The sequence below is a fragment of the Takifugu flavidus genome, chromosome 14, assembly GCF_003711565.1.
Source record: "Takifugu flavidus isolate HTHZ2018 chromosome 14, ASM371156v2, whole genome shotgun sequence".
NCBI lineage: Eukaryota > Metazoa > Chordata > Actinopteri > Tetraodontiformes > Tetraodontidae > Takifugu > Takifugu flavidus.
The window spans coordinates 6,372,963-6,385,076 of NC_079533.1; the positions used below are offsets into that span (position 1 = coordinate 6,372,963).

Below are 12,114 nucleotides of genomic sequence, written 5' to 3' on the forward strand. Positions count from 1 at the left end.
TCTGACCTGGTCCGATCTCGTCCAGGTCAGTTGCCACGTTTTCCTGCCGGCTGGACTGTGAATTTTCATGTCAGCATATTTGTTTTTGGAAAACTCGGGTTTGAGAGAACAATGCCACTGATTGAGTTTTACAGCGCCGCAATCAGCGCTCCGCTTCACACCCCGCTGGGGCAATTACACGAACAAGTAAGGAAATTCACCTGCTTCTGCCACAGTTTGGGCAAAAGCATAAACACAGCTGAGAAAGCGGAACCCTGCTGGAAATATGGACTCTTCTGGGGAACAACTGTGCGTCTGTGACAACAGAGGGCACGATGAGGTGAGCGCGGGGGGGGTGGCAAGCAAAGGGGACGGAGGTGCAAATGAGATGGGAGGAAAGTGGGGTGGTAGGTGGCATGTGAGGGAGGGAAGAGATGAGGAGACGGGAGCGAGAGAGCAAAGAGGACTGTCAGGAGGAATCCGTCAGGGCCAAGAGGCAACCGCTCGCTCTTTATTTACTCATCTTATTTCCAGGGCACTTCCCATGAGGAAGCCCCTAAATATTTGATGAGGAGAATGGCTCAGGTCCACCGTGTTGGCTCTATATTTGCAAGGTCCTTGGGTTCAAGCCGGTGTCAGGGCCCTCCGGAGAACATTTGTTTTCTGCCTCCTCTTTACAGTCGGATCGATACGCAGCCATTGTGTAGGACAAACACAAATGTGAGGGAGAAATGATGTCATCACGGACAGAGTGCGTGTTTTACGGACCCTGATAGAAGGGGCGATGGAGGTGAAGATGACAGGGTGCCACCCTGGGCAGCCAGAATATATACCCTCACTAGGAGACGGGGGTTTATACTTTTATGAACCTCCCTTCTTTGACATCTATTATTGAAGGGGGTGATTCACAGGGGCTAAGCCCTTTCACAGCCTAGATGATTTTTCTTTTCTCTGCTCTGCCACTAAAGACTCTACTGGAGAATTATCTTTTTTTGGGGGGGGGGGGGGGGTACGCTGCAGCCCTGTAATTCAGAGAAGGCAGGAAAACAGCTGCTGGAGCCTGCGTGCCCACCGCCGTCCTGTTTTTAACATTCTTATCCCCATCTGTCATTAAAAGATGGGCTGTCACCTGGTTTCTGTTCCGTTGACACGGAAGAACCGAGAGCGTGAGGACTGAAAGGTGGTTGGCGCTCGGCGACACTCCGACCTGTCGGCACAGCGGCGGACGGGAGGCAGCTTCCGTCTTTGAGCAACAGCTTGAGAGAGCGCTCGTCAAAGCCATTCTGCAGCTTCAAAGTGTGTTTGAGGCGCTCTGTGATCTGGAAGCTTAAGCAGCAAATGTATTGGGAAACACACCTGCGGTCGGGACAAGGGCGATGTGTAATTTATCCACCTGTCGGCTTTGAACCGAAGCAAAGCCGCCACTTAAGATTTTATCTCAGTGACGTTTCACCTTCATCTTAAAATGCCCCAATTTTACCAGCACGTACAACAAATGATCTGCTGCTTATGATCTGCTGTGGTCTAACGTAACGATGCTTTACAGCGGACATGGACGACCTCAACATCTGCTACGTGCTACGGAACGAGGAAAACGCCACCTCTGACCTCTTCCACTTCTCCGTCGAAGACAACGGTAAGACCTTCACGCTTCCGTCGGGGTTCCCTTTTTTAGGCTTCACTCCAGCTGGACCCAAAGGTCTCAAGCATGCTGCCAAATGACATTTCCAAATGTTAAAAGATACAAATTGGCTGAGGTGAAGATCAAACCTGCCACTTTCTCTGCGTGGAATTGTCTGGGTAACCTTTCCACTCGTCTCCTCGGGTGGATCTGTAACTCATCTCCTCTCACCGAGTTTCTGAGGGAAGATGTCAGAGTTCCTCATCAGACAAAATCCTTGTGATGGACTCCTGATCCGAGGAGCATCGCCGACCCCCAGTCACTCCATTTTGTTGATCGATCCAGGGGAAGTGTCTTTAAATGTCTTAATTTATATTTCAGGTGAGATGAGACCTCAGATGGAAACCCATCGTCTGTCAGTTTTACATGTGCGACATTTCCACCAACTTTAGCTTTTTTACTGACCATTTGCCACCTTCTGAAGCGACGGCCCCCCGTAAGAAAGGTTTTAAAAGGTTCCCATTGTTAAAATGCATTATTTCTTATTTATACCTGAATTTTCAGGTGAAAGACTGGCATTGATCAGGTTAGTGGACTCCAAGCTGTTGCTTATTCCATTAATTTAGCAGATTAGCCACAGCGCTCCTTCCCAAACCCACCAGCACTCTCAGATTAAAGAGAATAAGATAAACTGGAAAAAAATCCATAAGTTGCTGCCATGGAACGCAAGCGGTCAATACGCATGTCAAAATATGATGGTATGGCGGTGTTCCAGAAACAGTGTTTGTCGGGATGTTGCGAGGTTTGGAATCCAGTTAATAATGAGATGAGTGTGAGGCAGCTCAGCACATCTCCACGATATCACACTTTAAGGATTGTGTCTCCGAGACGTTTGCATAAAACATCCGATCCTCTCGGTTCGCTGCTGCCAGCGGCTTCATGTCTCACAATCCAAACTCCCAGATTAACTTCCAGGACCGGAGCAAATAAGCCGATCCCAACTGGAGGTGTCCCTGGGTGTGTTTTTATCCTCGGAACTGCTGCACTTTGTTCCAGTTCACACGCGTTGCTAAATTATGCGTCGCGAGCTTCCTTTTAATACTTTTGTGACACATCACAGACGTGACGGTGCCACATCAAGCGACCGGCTGAGCCATCGATGCCCACAATACGGTGATTATACGTTTGACGGGCTTTGAAGAGAAATTCCAAGACTTGCTTTAGGACAACCAGCAGTTTGATCTGTCTCTGCATTACTCAGGAGGAAAGTGCAGACATAAACCAGTGGCGGGGGGGGTTAATTAGTCCTGGACCTGTTTGAGCACAAGTGCTTTTCACTCTGTGGCGCAAATGCACCAGTAGTGGTAGAAGAGAACGAGTTAAGTATATGCAAATCAGCACCAAACAAAATATTCATTTGGCTTCTCAGCTGTTGCTCCGGTTCCCAGTTTTAGAGGAGCTTCATCCTGCTGCCACACATCTGCTTTACAGGAAGACGGAAATATGTTCACAGAGGACTTTAACAAACACGTAGGGCTGTACACCTGCGTGCATGTGAGAAGAAGTCTTAAAACACTTATCCAGATGTGCACGGCAGCACGCAGGCAAACAATCCCTCTAGGCGTGCATGGTGCAGAACAGAGGGATCGCTGTAGGCTAAGAAGCAGCCGGGCCTCCAGCACAAAGAGGCGTTTGATATTTAAGAGCCCAGGCGGCATTGTGGGTAATGAGAGCCCTGGGCGGGGGAGGGGGGCAGGGCTCCAAGGCAGCCAGTGGTAATTATGTGTCCCTATTACAGCTCATCTACAGGGAAGAGTGACAGGAAGTGCTCCTGTCTCAGGTGAAGAACAGCTGGGAGCGGTGTTTCCCAGGCTGCAGGACCTAACCCTAACCCTAACCCTAACCCTAACCCTACCCTACCCTACCCGACCCGACCCGACCCGACCCGACCCGACCCGACCCGACCCTACCCTACCCTAACCTAACCTAACCCTAACCTAACCTAACCTACCTACCCTAACCTAACCTAACCTAACCTAACCCTACCCTACCCTACCCGACCCGACCCGACCCGACCCGACCCGACCCGACCCGACCCGACCCGACCCTACCCTACCCTAACCTACCCTACCCTACCCTACACTACACTACCCTACCCTACCTACCCTACCCTACCCGACCCGACCCGACCCGACCCGACCCTACCCTACCCTAACCCTACCCTACCCTACACTACCCTACCCTACCCTACCCTACCCTAACCTAACCCTACCCTACCCTACCTTACCCTACCCTACCCGACCCGACCCGACCCTACCCGACCCGACCCGACCCGACCCGACCCGACCCTACCCTACCCTACCCTACCCTACCCACCCTACCCTACCCTACCCTACCCTACCCTACCCTACCCACCCTACCCTACCCTACCCTACCCTACCCTACCCTACCCTACCCTACCCTACCCTAACCCTAGCAGAGAAAACTGAGGCTTTCTGCCAAAAACGTGTAGAATATCAGCAAAGCTCCAACAACGGAACGACTGTTGCGACGCTGCAGCCAAGTAATTGCTTCATTTCTACTTGCTTCAAGTGTGAAATTGAAAAAACTGAAGCACTTTTTGAATGTTTGGGATTTAATTTCAGCTGTACAAATTCTGCACAAACGTCAAGTTGGGTGAATTCTGGCACTGCGGATACACGCGCACGCACACGCACGCACGCACACACACGCACGCACACACACGCACACACACACGCACGCACACACACACACGCGCACGCACGCACACGTGCGCGCTGACCTCTTGTGAGGACGCGAGCAGCAGTGTTCCTCTTGACCTCTCCTCTCATCTTATCTTCTGCTCCTCCCAGCGTCGCGCCGCTCTTCATCCATGTTCGGCCTCAACACACCAGAGGATCGTCGGGTGTTGTGGCCCTCTAAGTGCTTTGAAGTCTCGGGTTGTTCTCTCTGTCTGATTCCTGGTGTTCCGACCCGGGCTGATAGATGAATACCAGCTTGGCCATTTAGACTTGATTGCCTTGATTATTGGACTGACTTGGTGCTTGTGAACAATAAAGCTTGTTGTGAACTCTGTGTGTGCTGAGCTGTGGATCTGCTCCGGGGGTCCACTAATCAGCTCCCCACACATCTCCTCCTTTGTTAGAGGACCACTTATCTCTGGATTTTTCTCCAAGGGCACCAGCATTTTATCACTCATCATTCAGTTCTGTTTATTCATGCTTGAATTGGGCGTATCGACGTGCACGTGGGGGGTATCTCCTCTACGTCTGTACGTTTAAAAGCAGCACCATTCCTTCAAAATGACCTTCTCCTGATTCCCCCTCGTCCTTTGCAGTAGATCCCACAGGAAATGATTGAGTTTTTGTTCTCTGGAGTCAGGTTAAACTTCTTTTATTGTGAATTTGAACCTCCTGGGACAACACTGGCTCACAGACGCTTAAATGAGCCTTTAAACGAGCACCTTTAGTCGTCCGGACTTCCTGGAATTCCTGAAATGAATGAAGTGATCCTCAGTCTGTGTCCAAAGCTTTATTAAATCCTCTCAGCTGAGCTCACCTGGTAAAAGAACGTATCCAAAAACATAGCGCAACAGGCTTTCACTGGCCGTCGCCATGGAAACAAATGGAGCGGCTTAATCCCTCAGCCTTTTGTTTTGGTCCACCTGTCCTGCAAACTTTGGCCGTCGGTGCAGAATTGTGAAGTCCATCAGCAAGAGTGAGACGCAACGTACAAGAGCCGCGGCTCAAGAGCAGGATTCCCTTCATCCGATGGCATTCGGGGAGTTTACTGTCACTTCCTGACTGCGAGGGCCCGATCTTCCACCGTTCGGCTCCACCCTCTTCATCTCTCACCCTGTCTTAGATCCTGCTGGATCGGGCTTTTATCCATTTCCTGCTATTTTTACACCCTCACAGCCCCCTTTCTTCATCACAAGTGGTGTTATTTTTGTCCCCATAGCAACCCGCTATATTTCCCTCTTCCTGTCTGACAGACTGTTGCCTCTGTTGTGGGTGGTCGGTCTGACCGTCGCGGCCTCGCCGGCCGTCCCAGCCTGCAGCGTTTGTCTAGTCGGCGCCGGTGCTGCCGAATCTCCGTGTTGCCGGATTACGGCGTGTTCTGCCACCACAAATGCTGGTGATGATCTGCATCTCATTACGGGATAGACGAGGGTGTGAGACTTGTTGAGCGACGTGAGAGAAGGTTTTCATCACGTTCATCATCCTGGGTTCTGTCTCCAGGCCTGGCAGCCGAGGCGTGATGTGTAAACAGGCGGGCGTGACCAAACAGCCCTAATCTGGGGAGCAAAGCAGCTTTTCTGCTGGTTTTCCAGATGAACGTGCACTTTTCTCAACGTGTTCCTCCTTCTGTCATGACCAGTTTTCCTCCTTTTAATGAAACTTTTACCTGTTTTTGTCACCTTTCTCTTCCTAACTCTGTTTCCTGCTCTTTTCATTTTAATGTATCTTAATGGAACTTTAATCGACACTTGAATAATTCCAGATTTATATAATTCAGTCTTTATTTGCACTTCTCCTCGCATTTTCAGAGTTTCTTTTTATCCCAACACTGTGGTGAGGATTCTTTGTCCGAATGTGTTTTTAGTCGTCTTGTGAAGCCAAACATGCTGCGCACGGCCGTGTTCTGCACCTTTATTGCTTTTACCGAGCGTGCTGTCTAGTTTTGCTTATTAATACCATAAATCTACGCGGGAAAGGAAAAGTCCAAAAAAATAATCATAAAAATCTGGAAATGATACATTTGGAGTGGAAATGTAGAAATCCGAGGCAGTTTCCTCTCCCGAGTCTCCGTAACGTCCTGAAATACAATAAAACTCTGTTACATATTATATCGGCGCCACGGAGGGATTGGAGCCGGAGCTGGAGCCATCAGTCTGTCGGCTCTGGGTGATGAGACGCTCAGGAGAACGATCGCCATCCATCTGACGCTCGCACACGTAAGGACACGACCGCAGTCACACATGTTCCTTTCTCCTGCGGCGCCCCCTCCCAGCCGAGCCTCCGGGCCCCTCTATCGCTGATTTAGACTTACAGAATCTGTTTTTAAGTCTTTTAAAAAAAAGAAGCTTCAAAGGAGTGAAGATCGGGCGCCTCAGAAGTCAGTTTTAATGGTTGGTGTGTGATGTAGCTGAAGGTGTTGGCGTGGTTACGGCGTTCATGGCCGATGGCTGATTGGAGGGAGGAAACGTTGCAATATTCCCGAACATGCAACTTCTGTTGCCTTGGGCTGGTTCTGGAGCACGAGCGTCATTTCCTCTGACGCCTACAGGGGACGAGGCATACATGGCTCACCAGTAAACGGCAATAAACATGAAGGATTCATCTATTTTATGGCAGGATCAGTTATTAAAAGCGTTTTACGTGTATTTTCTGGAGAGAAGTTGCTCTTTTACCAACATGATTGGAGTTCATAAACATCACTGCGCCTCTTTCAGAGGACAGAGAAAAAATGTTCCACTTTTGCCAGCAGTTCGCTCTTTTAAATGGGCATATTTGGGTTCCCGGGGGTTTATTTTGGTGTGAAACACAGGCGGAGAGACCTTCTCCACATGGCTTCAGCTTCTGCTGCAGCCGTGCAGCATGCTAAACGCTCCAGTTTGCCCAGGGCCATGACTTCCTGGTCATCCTATTGATAGCTCATTGCACCTCAGGACATATCTCAACCCACGTCGATTGCCTTCAAGGGGAAGCGCACGCGCGCGCGCACGCAGGCATGCACGTGCACACCTCAGAGAACAAAGAAGCCCATCACAATCTTTACGATTCCCTTTGCCACAGTAGCAGATGCAGATGTTAGCGGCGTGCCTGTCACACACTTGTCAAGATAAAAGGGGGATTTAAGCGTCCGGAGGGGGAGGAAGATATTCCGAGTTGTCATCAAAACCATCACAATTCCTGCAAAGGGACACAAATGTCAAGTCCATGATGTGTGGGCGCCCATTACTATTAAATACCTGCTAATACCTGGCAGGACACGTGGCTGGGGGGGGGGGGGGCTAGGTGCGCTCCGAATAAATCGGCTGGTTGCTTCTAATGTGGAGCAGGTCTGGGAAGACCACCACGTAGGTGGGTGGGGGCTGGAGACGGAGGAGTAAGGGAGGGGCCGCCAGCAGAAGACCTCATTTTTATTAGATTTGTTCCCCGGTAACTGAAAAATGTAGCGACACACTGCTCAGTCCCAAAACACCCCCTAATTTTTTTTGCCTTTTTCAAATCAAAAAAATAGAGACTAAGAAGCCTGCATGCACTGGCCGGGCGACATTGCCGCTGATGCTAACGCACCACATCTGTAGCACAAAGGGGGCCGACCGCGGCGCCGCTCTGTTGCGCATAAATGTGATTTATGTTTCCCGGGCGAGCGCGAGACTCTGTTTGTAAAGACTTTTTCAGGGAGTCTGACATGAAGATTTAATGTGGCAATTTTGAACCTGAGGTCGCTGTCAGGTGGCGAGAGGAGCAGTTTATCCATATTTGCTGCGCTAGGACGCTCTGCAGCAGAAGGTGTTGTGAGGCTATTTATTCCCAGGCCGTCTCAGTGTAATTTGGTTATTTTCCCAAGAAGGGAATACCTGTCTACGGGGTGACACACGACACGGCGCCACGTTGCTTTTGTTCCATTTTTCACTGAAACTGGTCTTTAACAAGCAGGGAAACATATGCGGTCATTTAAACTTCATATGTCACTGCCAAGAAACTGTCATGTGGCAGATTAGCATATTCATTAACTTAGCTTAACGTGTTATGTACAAACATTGCATGTTTTGCATAAAAGGTCCTCATCTGGTTCATTCCTGTATTAGAACAGCAGACAGACCAACAAGGTGATGCCACCTTTATGGAAATGAGCCCCCAAGACAACAAGAAGCTTCCTAGAAAACAACTTATGTAGTTTCACACGCACAAAGCCGCCAACGCTACATTAATAATCGGAGCCTCCGTCGGGAGAACATGAGGTTTGGTAACAGCACTTAAATCCACGTAGCTATTTTCCAGCTACATTATAGAGTCAGCGATTATGGAGAGTTTGAATATTTTCAACAATCTTTTTTGATTGCTGCTATTACCTTTTTTCTGTTGTGGTGTAAATGTTTGCAAGACTTTGTGGATATGTGGGGATGATCGGACCTGGGCCGTCAGAACAGAACTCACCTGTGGTGTCCGGCTGGACTCCAACATCACAAACCCACCGCAAAACTTTTCTTTTTCCCTGCACGTTTCTCAGAAAGTCCCGTTCCATAAAAATCTTTTGTGTGTGAACTCTGATGTGTAATCGGCTGAGAAAAAGGCGAGTTTGTGTGGAGCCTTTGAACGGAGTGTAAAGTGAATTTAGCCGTATTGAGGGTGATTTCAAAGCTGCTCTTCTGGATGGTCAGCACAAGTGAAAAGCCTTTTATCCTTTAAAAGCAACTGGAGGAACGAGACAGTTTCAAAACCACCGGCTCTGCTCGTGGTCCCTCCTGTCGGCGGGTCCTGAGAAACTCCAGCTCTGATCACGTTAGCTGCCCCTTCACCTGCCTGCCGAGACAGGAAGTGATGAACTTCTTACCCCGGCTGTGCCTCGGCACCAGTCTTGGAGCTGTTTCTAATACACGCAGTGTGTGTGTGTGTGTGTGTGTGTGTGTGTGTGGTGTGTGTGTGTGTGTGTGTGTGTGTGTGTGTGCGAGCACCAATTGTGCCGTCTCTTGCCATCTCTAGCAGGACCCTCCAACGTTTAAGAGGCCTAAATGATCTGAAAGAACTAAAGATCTTCGCTCTGATTTCCTTTTTTCTCATTTCCTCACAGCCTTCATGTCATTTTTTTGTCCAATCGCACCTCTGCAGCCTCTCGTGCCTCCAGAACACCAACATCCAGGCTCCCCTTTGCACTGTTTGGAACGTTGGACTGAGCCACAAAAACAGGGAAATGAAGCTAAAGGAGCTTCTCTTCTTGCCCTTTAAGGCAGCTGGTCGATGTCCTTTGCAGATCTCTGCCCCCCCCCCCCCCCCCCCCTCCCCCGCAGGTGCTAATTAGCACCATATATTAGCCCAGTTCTAGCAAAGCCATTTGCTCTTTAGCTGCACGTTGTTCCTCCCGGTGTTGGGAAGGTGTCATGTGATCGGATTTATCTGAAAATGTGCGACACGCTGTTTTTTCAGTCAGACCAAGAAATTCTCCTCGTTTGTTCCGGTTATTTGGGATCAAAACGAAGGACTGATCACGGATGCTTTTGTTTGTCTTTAGGTGGAAACGAACTGAAGGATCAGCACTTCCGTCTGGACTGGGCCTGGATCTCCCTGGACAAGGAGTATTACGTTGTTGACGAAGACGACACCTTCCTGGAGGTCGTGCTCAGGCGGAGAGGTTACCTGGGAGAGACGTCTTTTATCGGTGAGTCTTTCTGTCACTCTTCCTGTCTGAACGATGACCACTTCCTGTCTACCATGTCAGGCCAGACCCTGGAGAGATGGAGCGGGAACAGCCGTGTTCCGATTCTCTTCCTTTACATCCTTGAGGTGAATTCTTTGTTAGATTCGTGCACGTTTCTCAGCGGAGGCAACGCCACCTCCTCGGGGGGTGTTGAGGCAGCGCTGGGGGCGTTGGGGACGAGGCGGCTGAAACAGGCACAACTGGGGGTGTTCGAATCCCAACTTTTTAGCTGCTGTCAGTGCAAACAGACGTTTATTCCGGTTTAAAGATATTCTCCCTGAATGATGCACTATCATCGCGTGGCTGTGCTGGTCTGCCCCCCCCCTGTTCTGGCCTGCTCCATGAAAAAGCACCAAAGGTTTCCTGGCCTCACACGGCGGAGCCACAAGCTTTAGTTCTCCAAGGCTGGTGGGGTCATGGCAGGAAACGCCCCACAGGTGAAGAGTGACCCCGACGAGAAGCACCAGGGAACGTATCAAACCCACATCTGGAGCCAGTAGCATTTTCTGGTCATTTGTTTGGTTCCGAGCATCATGAAAGTGTAGGAAAAGAATATTTTGCCACCTTTGGAGGTGCAGGTGCAGCTCAGTAGTCGGTCTGATGGACCGGTGTCTTGACCTTCAGGCGGAAACTGAAACCAAATTTGTGGAAAAGTCGGCAGAAGCATCAGACCGGCGAGGAAACGGCGTTCAACAGGAGCAGTTTAGAAAAAGAGCACACACACACACACACACACACACACACACACACACACAACACACACACACACACACACACACACACACACACACACACACTGAGTCTGAGGGTCAAAGGTTAAAGGGTCGTGATGTCAGAAGTCTCCTCCGAGCTGCCTCAGCTTGTCGTCCGGAACAGCAGCTTCCGTAAGCGGCTTTTCTTCTCTTCCAGCCTTCATCATCGTTCTGATCCTTGTTAAGCTTCGGGTCAGGTGGTACCATTGCAGTGAAGCTGTTTATGACTTACCTGTGTGTGTGTGTGTGTGTGTGTGTGAGTGTGTGTGTGAGTGTGTGTGAGAGAGAGAGAGAGAGAGAGAGAGAGCAGATCCCTCTTGGGAAGGTTTTGAGTGCATCAAACATAAAAGCTGCATTTTGACTCTCATCTCTTTGCACAGTTGGTGTGTGAGCACCTGGATCTTTCTAACCCCCCCTTCCCACACACACACACACACACACACACACACACACACACACACACTTCACTTTAAAGACATTTTTAAAATGATTGCATGCTTGTGCATCTGTAAATACGCCCCACAAACATCTACGTGCGCAGCTTGAAGTGAGTTTGAAGCCAAGCGAGATGTTTACACGTGCGCACGTATCTTTCTGTCACTAACACACCCGCACATGCATGTACGTGTGCATGTGCCTGGTGTGTATCTCCTCAAGCAACAATGATGAAACATGTTCTACTTTTCGCCACCCAGAATGAGATTTTTTCCAAAAATACTGATGAAAACTGATAAAAGTTGTCTGATAGCGTTCATAGATTTCAATTTGCCGGCCTGGTGAGCAGGAGAGCGGAGCAAATGAAGCGAGAGGAGCGCAGTGACAGACGGCTGCTGGACGGAATGGCAGCGGCGCCGGCGCTGTAACGGCATCTGCCGTGGTGATGCTCTGGAAGTGTTCTGGAATAACTTCTGGATCTGAACAAACCTTCTCCCTCATTAATGCTGCTGCTCATTTCTCCCACCACAAAAGCAACACAATGCTAATCTGCGGTAATCTGGCGAATGCTAACAGCCACTCATGTTGTCTCCTGCCGTCTCTGCTGTGGGACGGCGTCCGGGTCGCCCTGTCGGCCCGGGTCGCCCTGTCGGCCCGTTTAACCTGCCTCATCTATTTTTCATCCTCACCTCATCTTGCACTTCAGAGAATTTGCTGCCGGCCTGTTTTACTGCGTGACCGGCGGCCTCCCCTCGGCCCCGGTGCCTCCCCTCGGCCCCGGCGGCCTCCCCTCCGCCCCGGCGGCCTCCCCTCGGCCCCGGCGGCCTCCCCTCCGCCCCGGCGGCCTCCCCTCCGCCCCGGCGGCCTCTCCTCCGCCCC

The 12,114-nt window shown here is 50.3% G+C and overlaps 1 protein-coding gene across 1 annotated transcript in view; it reads left to right on the top strand.

Annotated features, from left to right (window-relative positions):
• Positions 1-12,114, top strand: part of frem2a (FRAS1 related extracellular matrix 2a) — a 41,454-nt gene that overhangs the window by 5,791 nt on the left and 23,549 nt on the right. The window contains exons 2-4 of the mRNA XM_057054744.1: positions 1,526-1,615; positions 9,863-10,009; positions 10,958-10,997. Of these exons, the coding sequence (XP_056910724.1) occupies positions 1,526-1,615; positions 9,863-10,009; positions 10,958-10,997 (277 nt within the window). The remainder of the gene's footprint in view (positions 1-1,525; positions 1,616-9,862; positions 10,010-10,957; positions 10,998-12,114) is intronic.